A 19,898-nucleotide genomic window follows, 5' to 3' on the forward strand; every position below is an offset into this window, starting at 1 on the left:
AAGCAGGAAGCCTTTCTCTAGTTGCTGCCATTCCCCAGTGCTTCTTAAAAAAAAAAAAAAAAAAAAAAAGAAAAAAAAAAGATAAAATACAAGGGGAAAAAAATACCACAAGAAACTTAAAACTTGAATCCAAATTTTCAATCAAAAGATTGCGGAAAGTAGTCTAGGGCATTTAAGCATGGAATTAGGGACATAGAGCATTAAAACAAAAGGTGGCCATGTGTCTTTTCAAACACCACAAAATACAGTACTATGGAATGACAGAATCAGAGAATCACATGGGATTGGAAGGGACCTCTGGAGATCATCTAGAGCAATCCCCCTTTGAGGGCAGGTTCACCTAGAGCAGGTTGCACAGGATGGCATCCAGGCAGGTTTTGAATGTCTCCAGAGACAGAGACTCCACCACCTCTCTGAGCAGCTTGTTCCAATGCTCTGCTACCCTCAAAGTAAAGAAGTTCCTCCTCGTGTTTAGATGGAACTTCCTATGCTCAAGTTTGTGCCCATTACCTGTTGTCTTGTCACTGGGCACCACTAAAAAGACTGGTGCCATCCTCTTGACACCCACCCTTTAAGTATTTATCAGCATCGATAACAACCCCAATCAGTCTTCTCCAGACAAAAAAGACCCAAGTCCCCCAACCTTTCCTCATAAGAGAGGTGTTCTCGTCATTTAGGTTGGAAAAGACCCTTAAGATCACCAAGTCTAACTGCTAACCTAACGCTACCAAGTCTACCATGAAACCGTGTCTTTAAGCACCACATCTACATATCTTTTAAATACATTCAGTGGTGACACAACCACTTCCCTGGGCAGCCTGTTCCAACACTTGACAACAGTTAAAAAAATCCCTTCCCCAGTCCTACTGGACACAGTTTCTGATACAAGCCAGGATCACTGCCAGATTCTTTTCCTCAGGCAGCCTTCTAGCCACTCTTCCCCAAGTGTTCCCCTATACTGTTGCATATACATCAAAATATAAACTGAGCAAGGGCTAATAATCAAAATTTGGTTTAGTAAGTCAAAGTAAATCCTCCACCTTGAGTTGAAAATTTAATGGTTGCTTTCTGTATTCTCAAATTCATATTCAAGTACAGTAAAAAGGAAGGTCCACTCAAGAAAATCAGACAGGATAGAAATTCCTCTGTTTATAAAAAATAACATTTTTCTTCATCCAGAACACCCTCCCTCAAATTGAGCAAGAGACATATATCAGAAAAGAATGAGTAGAAACACTGTTATAGTCTACAAACAAGAATGTGTGCATAATAAATACAACTGTTGAAACAAAGTAAATATATTCCAAAATTTTTCAATCAAAAGATTGCGGAAAGTAGTCTAGGGCATTTAAGCATGGAATTAGGGACATAGAGCATTAAAACAAAAGGTGGCCATGTGTCTTTTCAAACACCACAAAATACAGTACTATGGAATGACAGAATCAGAGAATCACATGGGATTGGAAGGGACCTCTGGAGATCATCTAGAGCAATCCCCCTTTGAGGGCAGGTTCACCTAGAGCAGGTTGCACAGGATGGCATCCAGGCAGGTTTTGAATGTCTCCAGAGACAGAGACTCCACCACCTCTCTGAGCAGCTTGTTCCAATGCTCTGCTACCCTCAAAGTAAAGAAGTTCCTCCTCGTGTTTAGATGGAACTTCCTATGCTCAAGTTTGTGCCCATTACCTGTTGTCTTGTCACTGGGCACCACTAAAAAGACTGGTGCCATCCTCTTGACACCCACCCTTTAAGTATTTATCAGCATCGATAACAACCCCAATCAGTCTTCTCCAGACAAAAAAGACCCAAGTCCCCCAACCTTTCCTCATAAGAGAGGTGTTCTCGTCATTTAGGTTGGAAAAGACCCTTAAGATCACCAAGTCTAACTGCTAACCTAACGCTACCAAGTCTACCATGAAACCGTGTCTTTAAGCACCACATCTACATATCTTTTAAATACATTCAGTGGTGACACAACCACTTCCCTGGGCAGCCTGTTCCAACACTTGACAACAGTTAAAAAAATCCCTTCCCCAGTCCTACTGGACACAGTTTCTGATACAAGCCAGGATCACTGCCAGATTCTTTTCCTCAGGCAGCCTTCTAGCCACTCTTCCCCAAGTGTTCCCCTATACTGTTGCATATACATCAAAATATAAACTGAGCAAGGGCTAATAATCAAAATTTGGTTTAGTAAGTCAAAGTAAATCCTCCACCTTGAGTTGAAAATTTAATGGTTGCTTTCTGTATTCTCAAATTCATATTCAAGTACAGTAAAAAGGAAGGTCCACTCAAGAAAATCAGACAGGATAGAAATTCCTCTGTTTATAAAAAATAACATTTTTCTTCATCCAGAACACCCTCCCTCAAATTGAGCAAGAGACATATATCAGAAAAGAATGAGTAGAAACACTGTTATAGTCTACAAACAAGAATGTGTGCATAATAAATACAACTGTTGAAACAAAGTAAATATATTCCAAAATACGAGAAATGTATTTATTTCTTAAGCTGATGTCTGTAGAGAACATAGAGAATACCATAAGAAAGTGGTGCTACTTGTACTGGAGAGAATGCTAATGACATGGTCTTTGCTGAGATCAATAAGGCCACACAAAAGAATAAAATCACATTAGAAAATGTCTTGGACGTCTCTTTTGTAAACTGATTATCTGGCATAATAAAGAAAACATTTAAGGTAGTTCTGTTTTGCCTGTTAAATGATTCCTTCTTGGAATGGTTTGTTTTGGAACATACCAAAGTAAAAGCTAGTAAAAAAATGAAAAAGCAGTTATACTTGGGACATTAAGTAATAGCAACCACATCAGAATTAAATTTAGCTCTCTTAAAGGGTGAATAATATTAAAAAAGAAAAAAAAAAAAGGAGTCAGAAATTAACCTTATGATATGAAACTTCAGAAGACATTTAAAGTCAAAAGGAAAGTATATTAAAAAAAAAATAAAAAGGATCAAAATAATTTGAAATTAAATTTAAATCCTCGTATTACTAGCTGGAAGTTACATAAACACATGATACCAATCATACATGTTCAGGAAAATGAATTTTAAAAAGCCCACAAAACAAAGCAACATGAGTCTTAGATTTTTTTTTTAGTCAAGCAGAAACCATTTTTAAAAAAGAAACAGCTAAACTGATGCAATCCTGAGTAATGTGCTCTAGGCAATCCTTCTTTAGTAGGGGAGTTGGACTAGATCTCTAGAGGTCCCTTCTAACTCTGACAATTCTGTGATTCCATGAGGCCAACAGAGGAGAACTAACTATGACATGTGAATGGATGGGGATTTGATGCATGATCAAGTTATGAAGAGATGACAAGTTAACATGCCTCAGCTAACTTGTGATAACTGGATGCCTTAGAAACAAAGTATTTTTGGCCCCAAATTACAATGATTCTGTGAAGTTGTGAAGTTTAATTTATATTTGCTGCAGGCCATGAATGTGCACCCAGATCCCACATGACTTGCTAAACCATTGCAAGCTGAGTGTGTTCCCGAGGACTGTGTTTGAGATTTGCAAAGCTACAGTAACATCTGAAGAATGTGTAGTCAAACTCAAAACCAATCAATATTCTGCAGAAGGATGCGTATGTCACCTGGGCTACCTTGCAATAAATGAGCAACTGAACACTTCCTTGCAGTTGTTCTTCACCACAACAATTTACACAAATAGGTATTCAAGACATACTTGTCCCAAGTACTGATGATAAGATCCTCAAGAAAAAGTACCACTTAACATCATTAATAATGTATTAAGGAGTTATTAGTGCTTATTGACATTTATCAAAAAGCATTTTTGCCAAACTCAGACAAAATGGGGGATCAGACTTTCCAGAAAAGCATATAATGTTTCAAAAAATAAATGCAAAGCTCTTTAAATTTACTGTCCCTTTTGTTCCAGTATGTGGGGTTTCTGTTTCCAATAATTCTTTACAATGATGCACACTATAAGTTTTAAAAAGTAGTGCTTATATTCTTGAACATCTTTAGATTTCAGTACCCAGGACTTGAAAGAAAAATGCTGTACTTCAATTTGTTAATATGGAAGTCTCAGCACCACTAAGACAGTTCATATGGAATATTTGAATTAAATACTTAACTGCTAGCAAAAATAAGCATTCTTGTAGAAACTAGAATTGAAAGACAACACCTGCCATTTTCTCTTTCAAAGTGTTGCTACTGTTTCCGGGAATTGAGAAACAACAAGGTTTGTTTTAACATTCCTAAACTATCTGCAAAATTGAAGGTAATTAACAGTATCTAGATAAACATTGCAAAAGAATAAGTGGCAGCAGCTTAAAGAGAAATTTGGTTTCATCAGAACACTAGAATTTTTGGAATGCATTTACAGTACAGTCAATGCAATGAAAAAACATTCATTTATCTGACTTACTATCTCAAAGCACTTTAAAAAAAATGCTGCTGTAGTTAAGTACTTTGGAGGTTACTGTTAAATAAAACTGCTTGCTAGCACAACATAAAACAATTTATTAATAGTTTATCAGTCAGACATGAATGACACCATCTAAGATAATACAAAGTAAACAGAGAATGCTTTTTTATTATTATTCCTAAATTAGAATATGCTCAGATAGCCAGAGATTTTATTTTTAATCTTGCTTGTCTACACACTTGTCAGCTGCTAGCCTGATAAGCATTTTTTTTTAACTGCTCATATTACCAAGTCTATTGGTGAAAACTAGCTGATAATGATATAGTGGGATTGATTTAGGTTAAATAAAGCCCTGTCTCACTAGGACTATCTGGTCTTGTCTAAAATTTTCAGTCCGTACATTTTTCTAGTAAGGACTCTTTCATCTTCAACAGTCAGATAGACTTTACGTGGTCTTTTTTTCCAGATGTCCTTTTGACACTATATTGACCCAGGCAGTTCTTCATTCTTTGGCTTCTTGCTTTAATATTCTGTCTCAGAAAGTTCCATCTAGAAAGACTCCCCTGGGCATAAGATCATGTCAAAATTACACAGGGAAGGGCTGGGATAAAAATCTTAACCCATCTGAAAGCAGGGAGTGCCACAGAAAATCTCTTCCAAATACTCATTTATTGCACTGTCCCCAATTATTTATAAAGAAAGCAGACCTAGTGCCTTTAACTCATGTAATTAGAAAATATCTTCAGCCTAAAATGTGCTTGGTGATAGCTGGACTTCCTAGAAACAGCTACCTGCAACACAGAAGAGAACTGACATTTCCATAGGAGCTACTGGAAATGATAATTGCATTGCCACTAAATCGACAGGACGTTATCTGACTTCACTACAGAAATACCAATTTGGAAGTACTAAGAAGATTATGATCACAGTAAAGATAATTTGATTCTTTTGTCATGAAAACAACATTTTAACTTCCTAACAAAATGTTAGGATTTTTCCATCACTCTGCTCATTGGTTACACAGTCCACTTAGCAGTTTGTTCTCTATGACACATGAGATCCCTCTAAGCAATTTCAAATTTCTTGGGAAAAGAGTGAGGAGTAGAAGCAGTCTAAAAAACATTAAGTTTTTCAAAGTTTCCTGAAAATCAGTAGTTAAGAAATGGAAATACTCCATTTGTTCCTTAACCAAAAGGAAGAACAATGTCATTATCCAAGTAATCCAATTAACAGGCAACTGGTCCATCAGTACATGGAAACTGACTGGTCAACGTGCACATGCAGAAACAATCATGCTTCTGCTACTTTCTGTCCCCCTAGGGAGACAAAGATTGGTTAATGAGGACAAAGAGTTCCAGGTTACATGGAAGGTTACATGGAACACCACTGAAGGTTACACAAGAGGGACGATTGCTATAAGGGAGATTTTAGTGCCCTGGATACTGTTATGTGTGCTCCAGTAGGACAACATTAGGGATGAGGAAAGGCGAGTATGACTTTGGAGGACTAAGTGATTCGTTAAGAACTGGAGATACTAAAAATAATAGTGATAAAGGGAAGTAGATCTCAGACTATTTCAGTAGGGGAAAGAATAGAGAAAGCCCAAGGGATGTGACATATAGGAGACTAGAATACATTTATTTCTATTTTTATGGTTGGTTTTTTTTTTTTCTGCTTTAATAATTACCTCCAATTGAGGCATGTCCTTGTTAATATTTCTTGTTACCATCGTCACATTGCTCAAAGGAATTTCAGTCTAACTAAGCAAAACACTAGGTAGTTGGAAGGAAATTTTATTCTCACATTGAGGTTAGATAATTCTACTGGGAAAAAATACTAGATCTAGAAAGACTTAAATACATGAGGATCCCAGGAGCTTCTTGAAGGTTTTTCATAAAACTTCAAAGTGAATCCAGATTTCTCAAATCTAATAGATTAGCACATTATTGGCGATCCAATCAGCCCAACAGAAAAACTCTTAATGGGAAAAAAGGATTGTAGACCTTCTTTCACAAAAGAAATAATTTAGTTATAAAATTATTTGGTTTAAAATTGCACAGAGACATGTTTTACAGGTACTATAGCTTCTATAAGCATCACGTCAGATCTCTGGAGTTCACCTTCTAGGATAGCTACCAGCAGTTGTGAGGTCTTTATTGGGGTTCACCATCCATGTTTTCAGCAGGTGTGATGTCTTAAAGTGTAAAAAACAGTAACTGCTTAGGTTAGGAACTGCCTTAAAACCAAATCTTGTCCAAACAACAACATTAAGGTCAGCCTGAAGGCTTTCTAATCCAATTATGCAAGCTGGATCTACCTCCACCCTTTAGTGCTCTCAGATGCATTTTTAAAAGTCTGTAAACAATCCTGTAGTGACAAAATAGTATCAGCATTATTAAAATCCCTGTGAAAGAAACTGCAGAGCTCTGAGTTGCCAACAGAAACACATTATTACCCTACCTATGTGCTACTGTAAAGCAGTAACAACCATAAGCATGGAACTCAGGTGGATGCAGTAATAGCTGACCTCTGCCATCAAAATTGCAGTGTCTGACAAGAGCAGACCTTACAGACCAAAGGACTAAACACTTATAAAGCAAAACCACCGAGACAGAGTTCGCACAGAAATCCGCATCTGCAGGAACTTATCATCATGTTGCAAACAGTTTAACACAGAAGCCAAACCATGCCAACAAGGTCATAACAGGACTACAGTCATGGATATGATGTATGACTAATTCAGGAAAACTCTGAAGTACCTTTTCATCATAGATTAGAAATCTACTTTCTTTGTGTTAATTTATAGTTTACACCATTTAAGATATAAAACATGTTAAGGCATGACAACTCTAACTCTTAGATAGTCCCCATGGGTCCTGCAACACTCCCAGGCAATAGTATCAGATATCAGTACGTGTCAATACCTTTCAGCAATCCCAAGATAGAGCATTTCTATGCTGCTATCAAATTCACAGCACCTTCAGGAGCTATTTCACAAGAATGTATAAACATCAGTTATTATTATTTTCAATTCTCAATGCTGTAAGTTTTTTTGTTTTGTTATACTTTTAAATTAAGAATACAAGGAGTTTTCAACAGCCCAGAGATCTAATTTTACAGCTCAAGGGTTTTAGTGCTATTACACATTAAAGCTGTAAATGTGAAACCACAAAAAACATCTAATCCATTAACCTGATATTATGAAGTAATTTGTTGCATTTTCCAGCAAAGTAAGGGGTTGTTCTGTGTCAAGAAAATTACAGAGATGACATGTAGCACTTGTAGCATCTATTTCACAATTCTGAATGACAAGTACCCGCACACATTACAGTGCTCTATAAAATCCTCAAAGAAACATTTTCTGAAAATGCCATTTTCCTTGTAACAAAGGAGCATGGCAAGTTGTAAGTCTAAGCCTTTTCATAAGTGTTTTAACCAAAGAATAAAATGGAAAGTGAAATTATACACATAAATCAAAATTGTCAGAGTTTCATGTTGCTTCATAATGCCTAGGGTATGGGCAAAATAAAATAACTTTTGTCATGATTGATTTTAATCAATCATGCTACAGGGATGGCCACAAAGAATCTGTGCCTTAGACTTTGGTCTTGCAAACAAACTCCAACTTAACTTTTAATCAATGGAGTCATTTGTATGATTAAAGGAACACACATGATCAAGTATTTATAGAATCAAAGTTTTAGGATATGGTCTATAAGGCTGCTTTGTGTGTGGCAGAAATAACTTAAACAGCTTGTATATAACCACTGTTTATTACTACTTCTTGGCCAGAGAGTAGCTGAGCTCTGGCAGGCAGCTGTGAGAGGCTCACCTATTTCAATATGAAGTGCATCAGTTTAGTTTAAACTGTTCTGAAAGATGCTTAAGTCACCATATCATGCCTAACCTAAATTAGCATATTATACTTAAACAAAGTAAGTGCATAGTGCATCAGAGCAGACAGACGCAGAGCACATCCAAGTCATTACTGCTGTGTCCAGCAGCTGTGGTAGCCACATTCATTGCTCAAGTCACTGCTAAGTGACTACACCATTGTCCTCATCTTCCAGACCATTATTAGATCAAAGACACACTACTTAGTAACAATATCTTCACTTATACTTTATCAGGGCAATTGTGCTGCAGCTTGTAAGCGCTGCAGTAAGTCATTCGCAGTTAAAGGGGTTTATCCTCAGACGTGTAACATCCCAGACCTATCATCAGACATTCATTTCAAATCCATCTCACCTACTTTTATCTGAGTGTAAGCTAGGCCACCGGTTTAAGCTGACCATTATTTTCCTTTTATACTCAGGAGAGATGAAAATACACTTCCAGGCTAAGTGCAGCAATCAAGCGGATCACCTCTTTCAGAAAGTGAAGCCAGGAACAAGGAATATCCAGTAAACTCATTAGGCACAGAAGTTTGTAGGAGGTTTGCCGTTGTCCTTAGTGAAATAAGGCCTCTGTCCTGTTTTTGTATTAAAGGTTTTATATGTTTAGCAGTAGAATTTAAGAACAATGTGGTGCATTCAAAGCTGTTGTTGGAGAACCACTCTTTACTGTAAGTGTTTATTTCATCTTCTACACGTGAAATATTTTATCTACAAGTATTCAAGTATTTAAAAAATGAAATAACCCGCTGCAGTGTTTGAGTGTTGACCCACAGAAGCTGCAGTCACTCCATAAGGAACACTATGGAATCAATAAAGAGCTTGGAACTGTTTACAGCCTGGTTCTAAGCTATAATAAATGCTCAACCTGAATACTTTAACACCTCCTCAATACTGTGTTTAGAAATGACTACTCTCCCAGATACTTGTGTAACCTGAAAATATGCAGAAGGACATGGCCATGCCTAAGATAAGCAGAGAAGAGAAAATAATGACTTACTGCATGTAAACACAGGCACATAAAGACAAGACATTTTTCAGCAACAACACTAATAAGAACAAGATCTTGTAAAGCAGCTTACGTCTTTCTGGGCTTCCAGACAACACATATTTTCAAGCTTTGCATCATACCATTCCAAATCAACTGAGATGAAATATTTAACACAGAAAGGAATGGGTTTATTTTCCTTTACTCTTGGCTTTTTCCACACACCCAAGGGAAAGCACTTAGCTTAATCATAAATAAAGAGTTGCAGGAGCTCATGGAATTGAGCAACACTTGCTAACCTTTAGCTTTGTGGCTGAAAAATGACCTTCAGTGATGACCCCAGTGAATAGTGCTATCTGGAATAATTCCCTCACATCAAGTAACCTATTATTTTACTATTATTAAGTTTTAGTAACACTGCTGGGAGAAACCATCTGTTAAAAGAGAAACAAGGTACTGACCTCTAGGTATCTGGGGGCTGTTGTTTTCTGCCATCAGTGTAAGGCACTTTTCATTCATTTTGTACAATTTCCTTTCAACAGTGTCAGGAAGATCAGAATAAGAAAAGGCCAACATCCCTGTGATGTTTATTGCACATCAACAAATAAAAGATATATTTACAGCTGTATTCACCATTTTACTAGGCCTATTAAACAAATGTGTTGTAAGAAGAAAAAGCCTATAAAGCAAACTTAGCAACAGTAAAAAGCCCATTGTTTGACTCCCCACAGAAGCCTCAATTGCTTCACAGTATGAAGTCAGGAATCCTTTAGATAAAAATAAACACAGAAGAAGTAGAGAATAGATACATTAAGGATGTTAAGAGGAGTGAACTCTTCTTTCACTGAATGCCTATCTTCCAATCACTGGTTCCTGGGTTTAGAGAATTATGTTGCAAATAGTTTGCAAAAGTAACCCCATCATCATATTAGAGGGATCCAGTCAAGAACCTTTTAAATTCGTTAATAAGTATATTTTGGGGCAGTTAAAGAAATAGAAATAGAGTGCAAACTTCACATGCTGCACTGAATGAATGAGTTTCCTGAATCCTGAAATTCTTCAGTACTGATGAAGTATAAAATTTAGCAACATGATTTCAGAAGGCTAATAAACATCTTATTTTATACTTTTTTCCTTAGCTGCTGCTGCCAAGTCACAGTCTAAAGAGGACTATATATTGCCTGTCATCAAATTCTTATAAATAATGAACATCATCTGCTCAGGCCAAAGGGATATGACAAAGTGTCAGTGATAATTTTTTCTTCTTTCTCCTGTTTTTGGCTAACAGGCTTTCTTTGGTTGAGCTGGGGTTTTTTTGTTTGTTTGTTTGTTATTCATGAATGAAAATTTTGACCTTTTATTTCTTCTGTATTTTGACATTTAATATTCATAAGCATCCTTTGAACTATATTGTAATAGATCACACAAAGTACAAAAGTCTCATGTCTGTCATACAACCTTCCTTGACTGGAAATCTATCCTTCACAACTAGGTTTCTGATACGAAAGCTCGTAGCAAGTAAATTCAACTAAGAACAGTAATGCAATTTTAGAAGCTAGGTGTTGCATGTGTATGGCAAATTAGTCTTTGCTATCAGACTATTACAGGCCATTTTAACCTACAGAAGCCTACTGGAGATCTAAGTCTCAAGAGTCAACCAGTAACAGGCAGGTGAGTTACAGAAAGCGCTATGGCACCAAGTTTCTCAATGGAAGGCAAAAAGACAACACAACGACTTTACTTGTTTTCTGGTAAACTTCATTAATTTTGTACTGGGAAGTGTACGAGGTAAATGGATGGCATTTCCACCAGGCAAATGAAGTTTCAGTCTGAAACATTGCACTGCATTCAAGGACAAAATTTAGGTAATTAAGTGTAACTGGAAGACTCCCACTGAGATTTAAGAAGAGTTGGGCAGATTCTGATTGACAGAAGAGGTAACAAAGCATACAAAGTACTATATTGAGACAGAGTAGCAAGACATGACATAAACAACTACCAATTATCTGCTTTCACCTGAGACTAATAAAAAGTAATTTAAAGATGAGAGTCAACTTTTATTCCATCAGAAATTATTTTTCAGCTACATGAGTGATCCAAGTTTTGGAGCTATTGGCTACACACACAGTCTGTGCGCCATGCCAAGGCCAAGATGCTTGGCAGGCAGCACATTGTTGACATCTTTGTGGTTACAGACCTCCTGTACATACTTGCACAGAAACTGTGAAAGGAACCTTTGACATGCCATTAAATTCCGGAGGTCCTCCAAATTACAGGTAAAATAAGAATGAGTGTAGACCAGAAAAGGGACAAAGATTCATCACTAAGATGATATATTCTCCTAGAGCAGTGCAGCTAAATCCAGAGGCCTGATGTGCTGCAATTTACAAATCCTTTGAAAAGGTTTCACATCAAGAAATGTCAAAGAGAAACCCTGAAAAAAAAAACAGAGAAACTCTTCCTTGTGTTTGTAATGTTGTTTCTTAAAAAAAAAAAAATCCTTCAAAATACCTTTGCTTAGCTGATGTTTGTAGGCAAGAAAATCATCACAGGGTAAGAAAAAACTGAATATATAATGATACATTCCTCCTTTACATTGCTTTGAAAGGGAAGGAAAAAAAGTCTTTAGACTGCTATAAAACAGTTTGCCAAAAGGATGCAACATGAGTGAAAGCATATCAATTTATAGCTTCATCAAAACTAACAGAAGATGCTTAGAGGAGAAACACAGTAATGTCAGCCTTCAACTGAGTTGGTTAACAAGGTGAAATCTCTCTTCCAAAATGAGAATTTGTAGCCTTGAGAATGATCAGAAGAACTAAGATCAAGGGAAAAATGAATTTGTCAATGTGAGATGAAAAAATTGGGGAAAGAATAGGCTGGTAACATTTGGTTTTGAAACTATGCTCTGAGGGAATCATGATGGTTTTATTTGTTTTAGTGTATGTAGTAAATTCACTCAGACTGAATCTCACTGATGATAATTTACATTTTTCATCAACTTAAAGATGGAATTTATTTCAAAAACTTTTCAAATATTGTTTCATCAGTCATTTACATCCTTTCTTTACAGGCATCTGGAATTATAGATAAACTACACTGCAGATCTTTTATAATGTAATATTTTCATTCTTTTCCTCTTTTAACATTTTATTTCATGTTTAATCATGAATCCTTAACTGATTATTTAAATGCCAAATGTTAACTAACCAACACAAAACATTTAAAATAGTATACTCAAGTTAAGAGGGCTTTTTTCCTGTAAAACAAAGATTATTATCTGTATCCCTGTAGGCTATGAATTTCTTTAAGAAATGAAGATTTTTCTAATTAATGTTGGTTGCATGCTATAACTTCATCATATTTGCCTGGCTGCATGAAGAAAACCAGGGTGGCAGTTTTAATAATATTTAGTATTCCCATTGCACACTTTTAGAATATTTATTGACTGGAAGTTGCTCAAAAGGCCTGAAACAGATGCTCACCCTTGCACAGTGTACTGTAAATCATACAAACAGCATTAATCCTGTTTCCATTAAAGTAAAGAAAAACACTTGATTTCAGTGAAATAATAATGAGTAAAATAGCTGATGAAGAGTTTAAAATAGCAGATGGTGTTATCACTTTGAAAGTAGGGAGGTAGCTGTATAGAAGCAGCATGCAGGATATTCTGGTCTTGCACCTTCAGATGGTACTGAGTTCTTTAAAGCAAAAGTAGGAAAGTGATTGATGTTACACAGCAAACAGTCTGCTTCTTGCATCCCCGGCGATGGCGTTTATCGCTTCAGAGTTCTGCTACAACAGTACTTACAGAAGCCTTTGTCAACAAAGTGCAGTATGAAAGGAGCTAGCGTGGCTTCACTGCCAAAAAAAATCCTTTCTTGGTGAGCAAGTCCCTCCAGGATTACTTGGAAACACTCCTGAACTTGCTTCCACTTCTTGTGATATGAATAATAAACCTAAAGCTTGTCCTGACTGTGGTAAAGAATCAGTTGTATGTCCAGAGGGAGAGCAAAACCTCTCCTCTCCACCCTACAGGTGACCCACGGATGAATAAGCAAACCTCTCCTCTCCACCCTACAGGTGACCCAGAGGTATTTGTGTATCCTTCCTTAAGACATTTCTAAGCTGGTGTTGAGTTCTCTGTGGCCTCAAGAATTTAGGTAATAAGAAGAGTCTGCTTGTCACGTGGTCTTTCCAAACACTCGTAATTCTAGTTATCAGCCCTTATACCCAAATATATTTAGACCTGAAGCCATAATACAGGACAATATAGGCCTTCAGTTCCTAAACCCTTGGAATCATACTGCTCTTTAATTCGCACTAAGGAAATTCTTTAATCTGTTATATATGCGCACACATATTTTATATATAAAGATATATATGTTTGTATATCCATACACCTAATCATATATCTTTTCTTTTTTTTTATACAGACTTCTTTGGACTATACGTAAGCATAGACCACAAACTAAATCCTTATTCTGGTGCAAACTCAAGGTGATTTATATCTAGTATGAATTAACATCTTTCTTGAATTTGAATTTACCTTGGTAGAAAAACTAATCCTTCCTAGACATTCAAAATCAAAATTCTATTACAGCAGAAAGCTGTTAAAAATAGAAAACATTCTCATGCATGAAATTGAATCAGTCATGATTCAGTTATTGGTTATGTGGCTAGTCATTAATTAGCTATGATTTATGTGGCCAGGTGATTACTGATTGAAAATACTATACTTGCATTAAATATATTTACCTACTTCAGAATTCACAAATGCCTGTCCAAAAATTCCCTACATTTTTGTTATTCAATTTAGGCATTAGTCCCTGAGTAAATTTTGCTGCCACCTAGCTAGAGAACAGACACAGTAAGGTATCATGGGTAAGCATGATGAAACTCTTAGTGTTAATTAAAATGAATTCTAAATTACAAAAAGTAAGGAAGTTAAAGTAGGTGTGCTGAAATCTGGCTCCTGTAAATGGCAATGAAACATATTTTTCTGCTATAACAGACCTCAGCAGACCTCAAAGATGATTAGCCAACCCTAACAAACCTTAAGTCTTATACCTAAATTCTTATTCTTATATTCTATCAAACCTAAATTCTTATATTGTTTTATATTATACATTCTACATAATAAAATCTGTATATGAACATGGAGAGTATCACTTTTCTTCTGCAACTTTTTAGCTCTGCCTGCCTTAGTCATCTGCTGCTATTGTTTGAAATATTTGTGCTTGGAGAATAAATTTTCTATTCCAGATTATTTCCTTCTAAATTCAGTCTGCTCCTTCTGCCTGCTGCAGCTCGACTCTAGTATAGAAAGTAGCAAGCAGTTCCCACAGCAGGTAAAAGGGAGATATTTGGCTGAATAAGGCAGGCACAACTGCTAGTCGACCATACCTTTTCCAGACAAGAAGAGTGTCCAGTGCATAGTGACACAACCTGAGATCAAGTGATGCCAAAATCCCGCAAGTCACTTGAGCGCAATGTAAATGGGTAAAACAGAAAACAGATCCCTCAAGATCTGCAAATCTCTGCAGGTAACTGACTATGCCAGATCCCATTGCAGCAACAAAATTGTGCAGACCACTGGAAGGGCTCAACATCTATTTTCATACTATGTTATCTTTAGTCTTGACCATACTCACAAGCTAGGAGAAAAAAAACAAAAAAAGTTAGAAATACACTGCAATACACTGCAAACTATGTGTAATGCTTGAATTATACAATTACATCCTTCATGGGCTCTTTAGGCCTACATGCTTCTAGTGTAGCCCTGTAGCCTTATATAAATATATCCCTCCTGTCCTCTGGAAACCCAATCCACTTCAATCTGTAATGTAAATAGTTTCCTTTTAACATGCAGTGTGTGCTGATTTCACCTTAATTATATATTTCCCTTTGCGAGAACTTGAACTGTGGGATACTGGGAAGGAATTTAACCAGCAGCCTATAAAGAATAGGGGCTGAAGCTTGGCTTCCATTAACACCTCATTAGGCAGAGCCTGTAGTGTACGTAAAATGAGCTAATGATTTTTAAATGCAGTTGTCAACCTATAACTTAATAATGTAGAAACTTTATTTCTCTGTATTACTGAGCGAGGAATAATACATTTTTATATTTACAAATCAACATGAAGCTATTGGAGAACATTATTACCCCAAACAAGATCTTCATTGGTCATCATCAAACACTGACCTTTACCATTAAACACTGACCATACCACTAATACCACAAGTGGTACTAATTGTAGTGTAAATTTTCTGATAGACACAAGATGAAGGTTTGAGGCAAACACCTTCAAGTCCTGGATATAAATATAGTTCAGTTTACTAAAAATGAAGTTAGAACTATAAAATGACTGTTAGGTGGTTATAGGATTAATTCTAATCCCATATAAAGGAATGGCAAAATGCTCATGTTTGAGTTTGCTGTGAATAAAGACCATCGTCTACCTTACCAAAAATCACTGTTACAGTCTGTATTAAATTGACAGGTTTAACAGTAGTTCAAGAATGCAGGACTTTCATTAACTCCCACGGAAGCTGAGTAAATGACCATAGAGTCAAGCAGGGGTTGCAAAATATATCCCTTAATTGGCAAGGGGATTGTGGTATTCCTATCCATCAGGTGACCCCTCTGCACAAGGGTTAGGACCTGATCTTGTTGCAGTGGGTCTGGAGGCATGTGCGCGCTGCAGGTGAAGCCTGGTTTGCTGTGAGAGCAAAAGGTTCTCATTCACTGTCAGTTCACTACACTTTCACTGAGCATCACTTTCAAAGATGGAAAAGAAAAAAAAAAAAAAAAAGAGAATTTGTGAATTTATAAAAATGAAAGTCTCTCTTTATAACTTGCATAAACCTTCTCTTGGTTCTACAAAGTAACAAGATTTTAAAACAGAATAGTTTTAAATACTCCTTCCATAACAAAAAAAAAATATAAAAAATTAATGTCTATAAACCTCATTATACTCATCATAGAAGCTTTGAGCTTGCCAGTCAGCACTAACCTTTCTTGCAATGGCCTGAATCCCAATTAACCACCAGCATCCACAGTTACAAAGGGAGGCAGAGAGCAGGCATGCTTACTTTCATGTTTCAGGGTCTTTGCAGTGAAATTTTAAACTGAATTTACAGCTACTCCACAGTGAAAATTTACACATATGGGCTTCATCATCTGTGCCACACGGCAACTCACAGGACGGGCTGGAGCAGCTTTGTAAAGAGGATACACAACCACTTCTTCACAGCCTCCCTGTGCGTGGCTGGTACCCACAGCAGCCTCTCTCTTGGGTAAATGCAATTAAGATGAGGGACCCTCCTGCTGTTCCTGTTTGATTAGTGAATACAGCAACGACATTTACTCATTGTCTTCATGCTTGGTTGCTACATTCTTTTGGCTGGGAGGGTTGCAATAGCTGTTCCCAGGGTGCAGGCAGGTATGCCATTTCTAACCTTTGACTCAGGATATGTGGTTGTGCACCCCCTGACTGCAACACAGCTTGTAAATTCAGTCACATCTCCTAAGTGTGAAAAATGTGACAGGGTATTGTACAAGGCAAAATATAAGATGGTGATGTGCGTGTCCATGGTACTTGGGACAGATCTTTGTGTGTCATTGGATCTGAGTGAACCGACATCAGCAAGGGGAGGTTTGGCCCTCTGTGAGGGATGGATGTTTTATAATCTCCTTGAAACTATCAGTTATGATGGGCTATGGCCAAATTACTGGCTCCCTGCTGAAAATAGAAGTAGTATGCAGTGAAACATACACTGATTCCAACCAGCGGAAAAACAATTACTTCTACAAGTGAGCACAGAAGCAGTTAATAGTCGCAGCACCATAGTGGGGAGATTGTCAAAACTGGCAGCTAAGCCAGAGTCCTGAACCCACATAACAGTAGGTCTATTTGTCTCATTTACTGTGCTTTCCTCATCTCCCTTACCCAATCACAAGCAAACAAATATCAGTGATAATGATAGCCTTAGTAATTACACCTAGAAATAAATCAACGTTCAAATGCATATTTTCAACAGTAAGAGATGTGAAAGGATTACATAATCAGCATTTGTCACTCATTCCTGCTCTACTCTGAAGCCACAGGCTAAAAAAGAAGTAGTTCATATATTAAAAGGGGTCATATAATTTATTTCATTCAGAGCAATTAATTGTTTACTTACAAGACAGCTTTCCATGACAAATCTTTCTTTCTTTAAAACGTGTTTCACTGCCCTATAAAAGCAAACCCCATTTCTTATAGCTTCCTAGCACGACATTCAGACCAATTATCCTATTCAGCTTCTCCTTTCTGTATAATTGGTAATTTAGCTTGCTATATAAAACACAATTAAACCTTGTTTAGACTAAGGCTGTCTACATGGGGAGCTGTAGCTGATGCTAATTCTTAAATCATAACCATACTTAAAATAGGTATTCTAATGTACTTCACACCGATGTAGCTTAGTTATCACTTTCATAACCAGAGAAATGTTCTTGAGTAAATTAGCACTTGCTCATTCCCAACTATGCCAGCAAAAAGGTATTTTCTTTTCATCTTTGCACAGGAGGTAATATCAAAACATTACTGATTGGTCAATCATCAATTTATCTTGCACACTTACATTTTTTCACTGCTACTGCAATGACTGCCTGTCATATGTTTGTAAGTGCATAATCTGCAAATGTGTGTAATGTTGTAGAGAACTGAAATGTCATGGTTTTGCACAGGTATTTTTATATATAGACTAGACTGAAACTAAATCATAGGGAAGAGCTTAAATCACATGCAATCCAGAAGTGAACAAGGAGATACTCTGAAGGAGCTAAGGAAGAATCATTCAGGTAAACTGAAACTTAAATGATTTAAAACAAGAAAGAAAAGTTATAAGTACTCTACATACATATGTCAGAAAAAAAGACTTTTTTTTTCTTTGGGTAACTCAGTTAAACTGCAAGCAGGCTTACATTGGCAGTTAGTCATTTTAATTATAGTGTGATGACACTTGCTAGTTTAGAAAATGAATCATATGGTTGCACAGGAATTCAGTCTTTTTGCCTTAGCTATATTTGTAGTTAGATAGAATTCTAAAAGTGAAACTGACATTTAATTGCTTAAGGGTTACTTGATGCATAACAGTATCTTTATTTAGCAATAATTTCAGTTTATCTTGTCCATTTCTTTCCCTCTTATTAGAAACCAGATATCCTTCTTACAGCACGGAGGATAAGACAGAATGACAAGCATATCTAACACACTTTCAGGTAGGAAAATATTTCAGTAGCCTAAAATTATCACTGTAAGTGCCTTAAATCTCCCTGAATTCAGTAAACTTAATTATGGATACAGTCAAATACAAGGAAACAATTCACAAGATTTCTGAACAGGAATATTTTGTTCTGTCAAAGGACCACAATTTAACCCCGATGCAACACTTTCAGTGAAGTCAATGAACTTGCATTAGCATAAAGTCTTTAAAAACCTGACACACTGACCTACCTTTATGTGACAGACGTAACCTTGGCTGCCTCGTATCTGTTGCATGACATCCAGTCGGTAACTCTAGTAACAAGCCATATAGTGCCAGGATTAAAAGGTCCTGGGCAGATGCCATCCTGCCCAAGATCAAATTCTTGCGCTCTTCACTTAACTGCTGCTGGTTTTTTGTTGTTTTGGTGGGGTTTTTTGAAGGCTCCAAGTTCCACTTCTACTTTCCCAGTGCAGTTAAATCTCTCTCTTTGGTCAGTTTGTGGGGTATCTCTATGGGAAATTCAACGTTCATCAGAGAAGCACACAGCCTCAGCTAGCCATTTGTCAAGCTGTGCAAATGTCATGTAAAAATATTCCCTCCCTAGGACAATTGTTTATAAAGTGCGAGGACATTCCAAGGCGTTACTCTGCGGTGTTGTGTCTTGAGCTCTCTTTAGTAACTCTGCCAGTGGATTCAGGAAGAAGCTGTATTTTCAGTCCCTCCTGCAAGGCAATTCATTCAGAGAAGGAGGGAGGGGAGGGAAAAAAAAAAAAAAAAAAAAAAGAAGAAAGCACCCTCCTCCTTGGTGCTCTTCAGAACTCAGCCCCTTGCTCTGACTTGCCAAACAGCTAGTTTTAATTCACCTTTCACCTTTGCTAATTAAAAACAAGAAGTGCCATTCCCTCCTGGAGTTGCAGGATCCACCCAGCGGGGAAGCCGGGCTGTCAGGCTGCTGTATTTACTGAGAAAGTTCAGGGAGGGTTGAGGCAATGTACAGTATTAGCAGCTCCAAGAAGCGTTTTAATCCACGTGCCGTGCACTGATTCCTCAATTGCTTCGTGGCTTCACATCGTAAAACATCGGGAGAAGGGTCAGGATTCCTCCCATCCCTCCCTTTTGAAAAGTCATTTCAGCTTTTGTTCGCAGCTCAGTTTTAGAGGAGGATTAACCCTAGAATTAACTATTTAAGTACATTATCACTTAGAGTCATTAAACAGCATGCTACTAAGTGGATCAGAATAGAAAGATTCCAGTTGTATATCCTTTCTTACTTTAAAGAAAAAGGTTTAGCTTTTTTGATATTTTTTTTTTCCAAATGTGGCTTTACACAGTGGCTTCTCCCTGTTACATT

At 37.0% G+C, this 19,898-nt stretch overlaps 1 protein-coding gene across 1 annotated transcript in view; it reads right to left on the reverse strand.

The window, feature by feature from the left end:
* The window catches only part of SEMA3E (sema domain, immunoglobulin domain (Ig), short basic domain, secreted, (semaphorin) 3E), a 146,245-nt gene extending 126,948 nt beyond the window's left edge, over positions 1-19,297 (reverse strand). Inside the window, exon 1 of the mRNA XM_014964315.1 lies at positions 18,796-19,297. Within this exon, the coding sequence (XP_014819801.1) occupies positions 18,796-18,910 (115 nt within the window). The 5' untranslated portion in view covers positions 18,911-19,297. The remainder of the gene's footprint in view (positions 1-18,795) is intronic.
* Positions 19,298-19,898: the final 601 nt, after the last annotated feature.

Source organism: Calidris pugnax, unplaced genomic scaffold (assembly GCF_001431845.1).
Source record: "Calidris pugnax isolate Ruff unplaced genomic scaffold, ASM143184v1 scaffold44, whole genome shotgun sequence".
Lineage (NCBI taxonomy): Eukaryota > Metazoa > Chordata > Aves > Charadriiformes > Scolopacidae > Calidris > Calidris pugnax.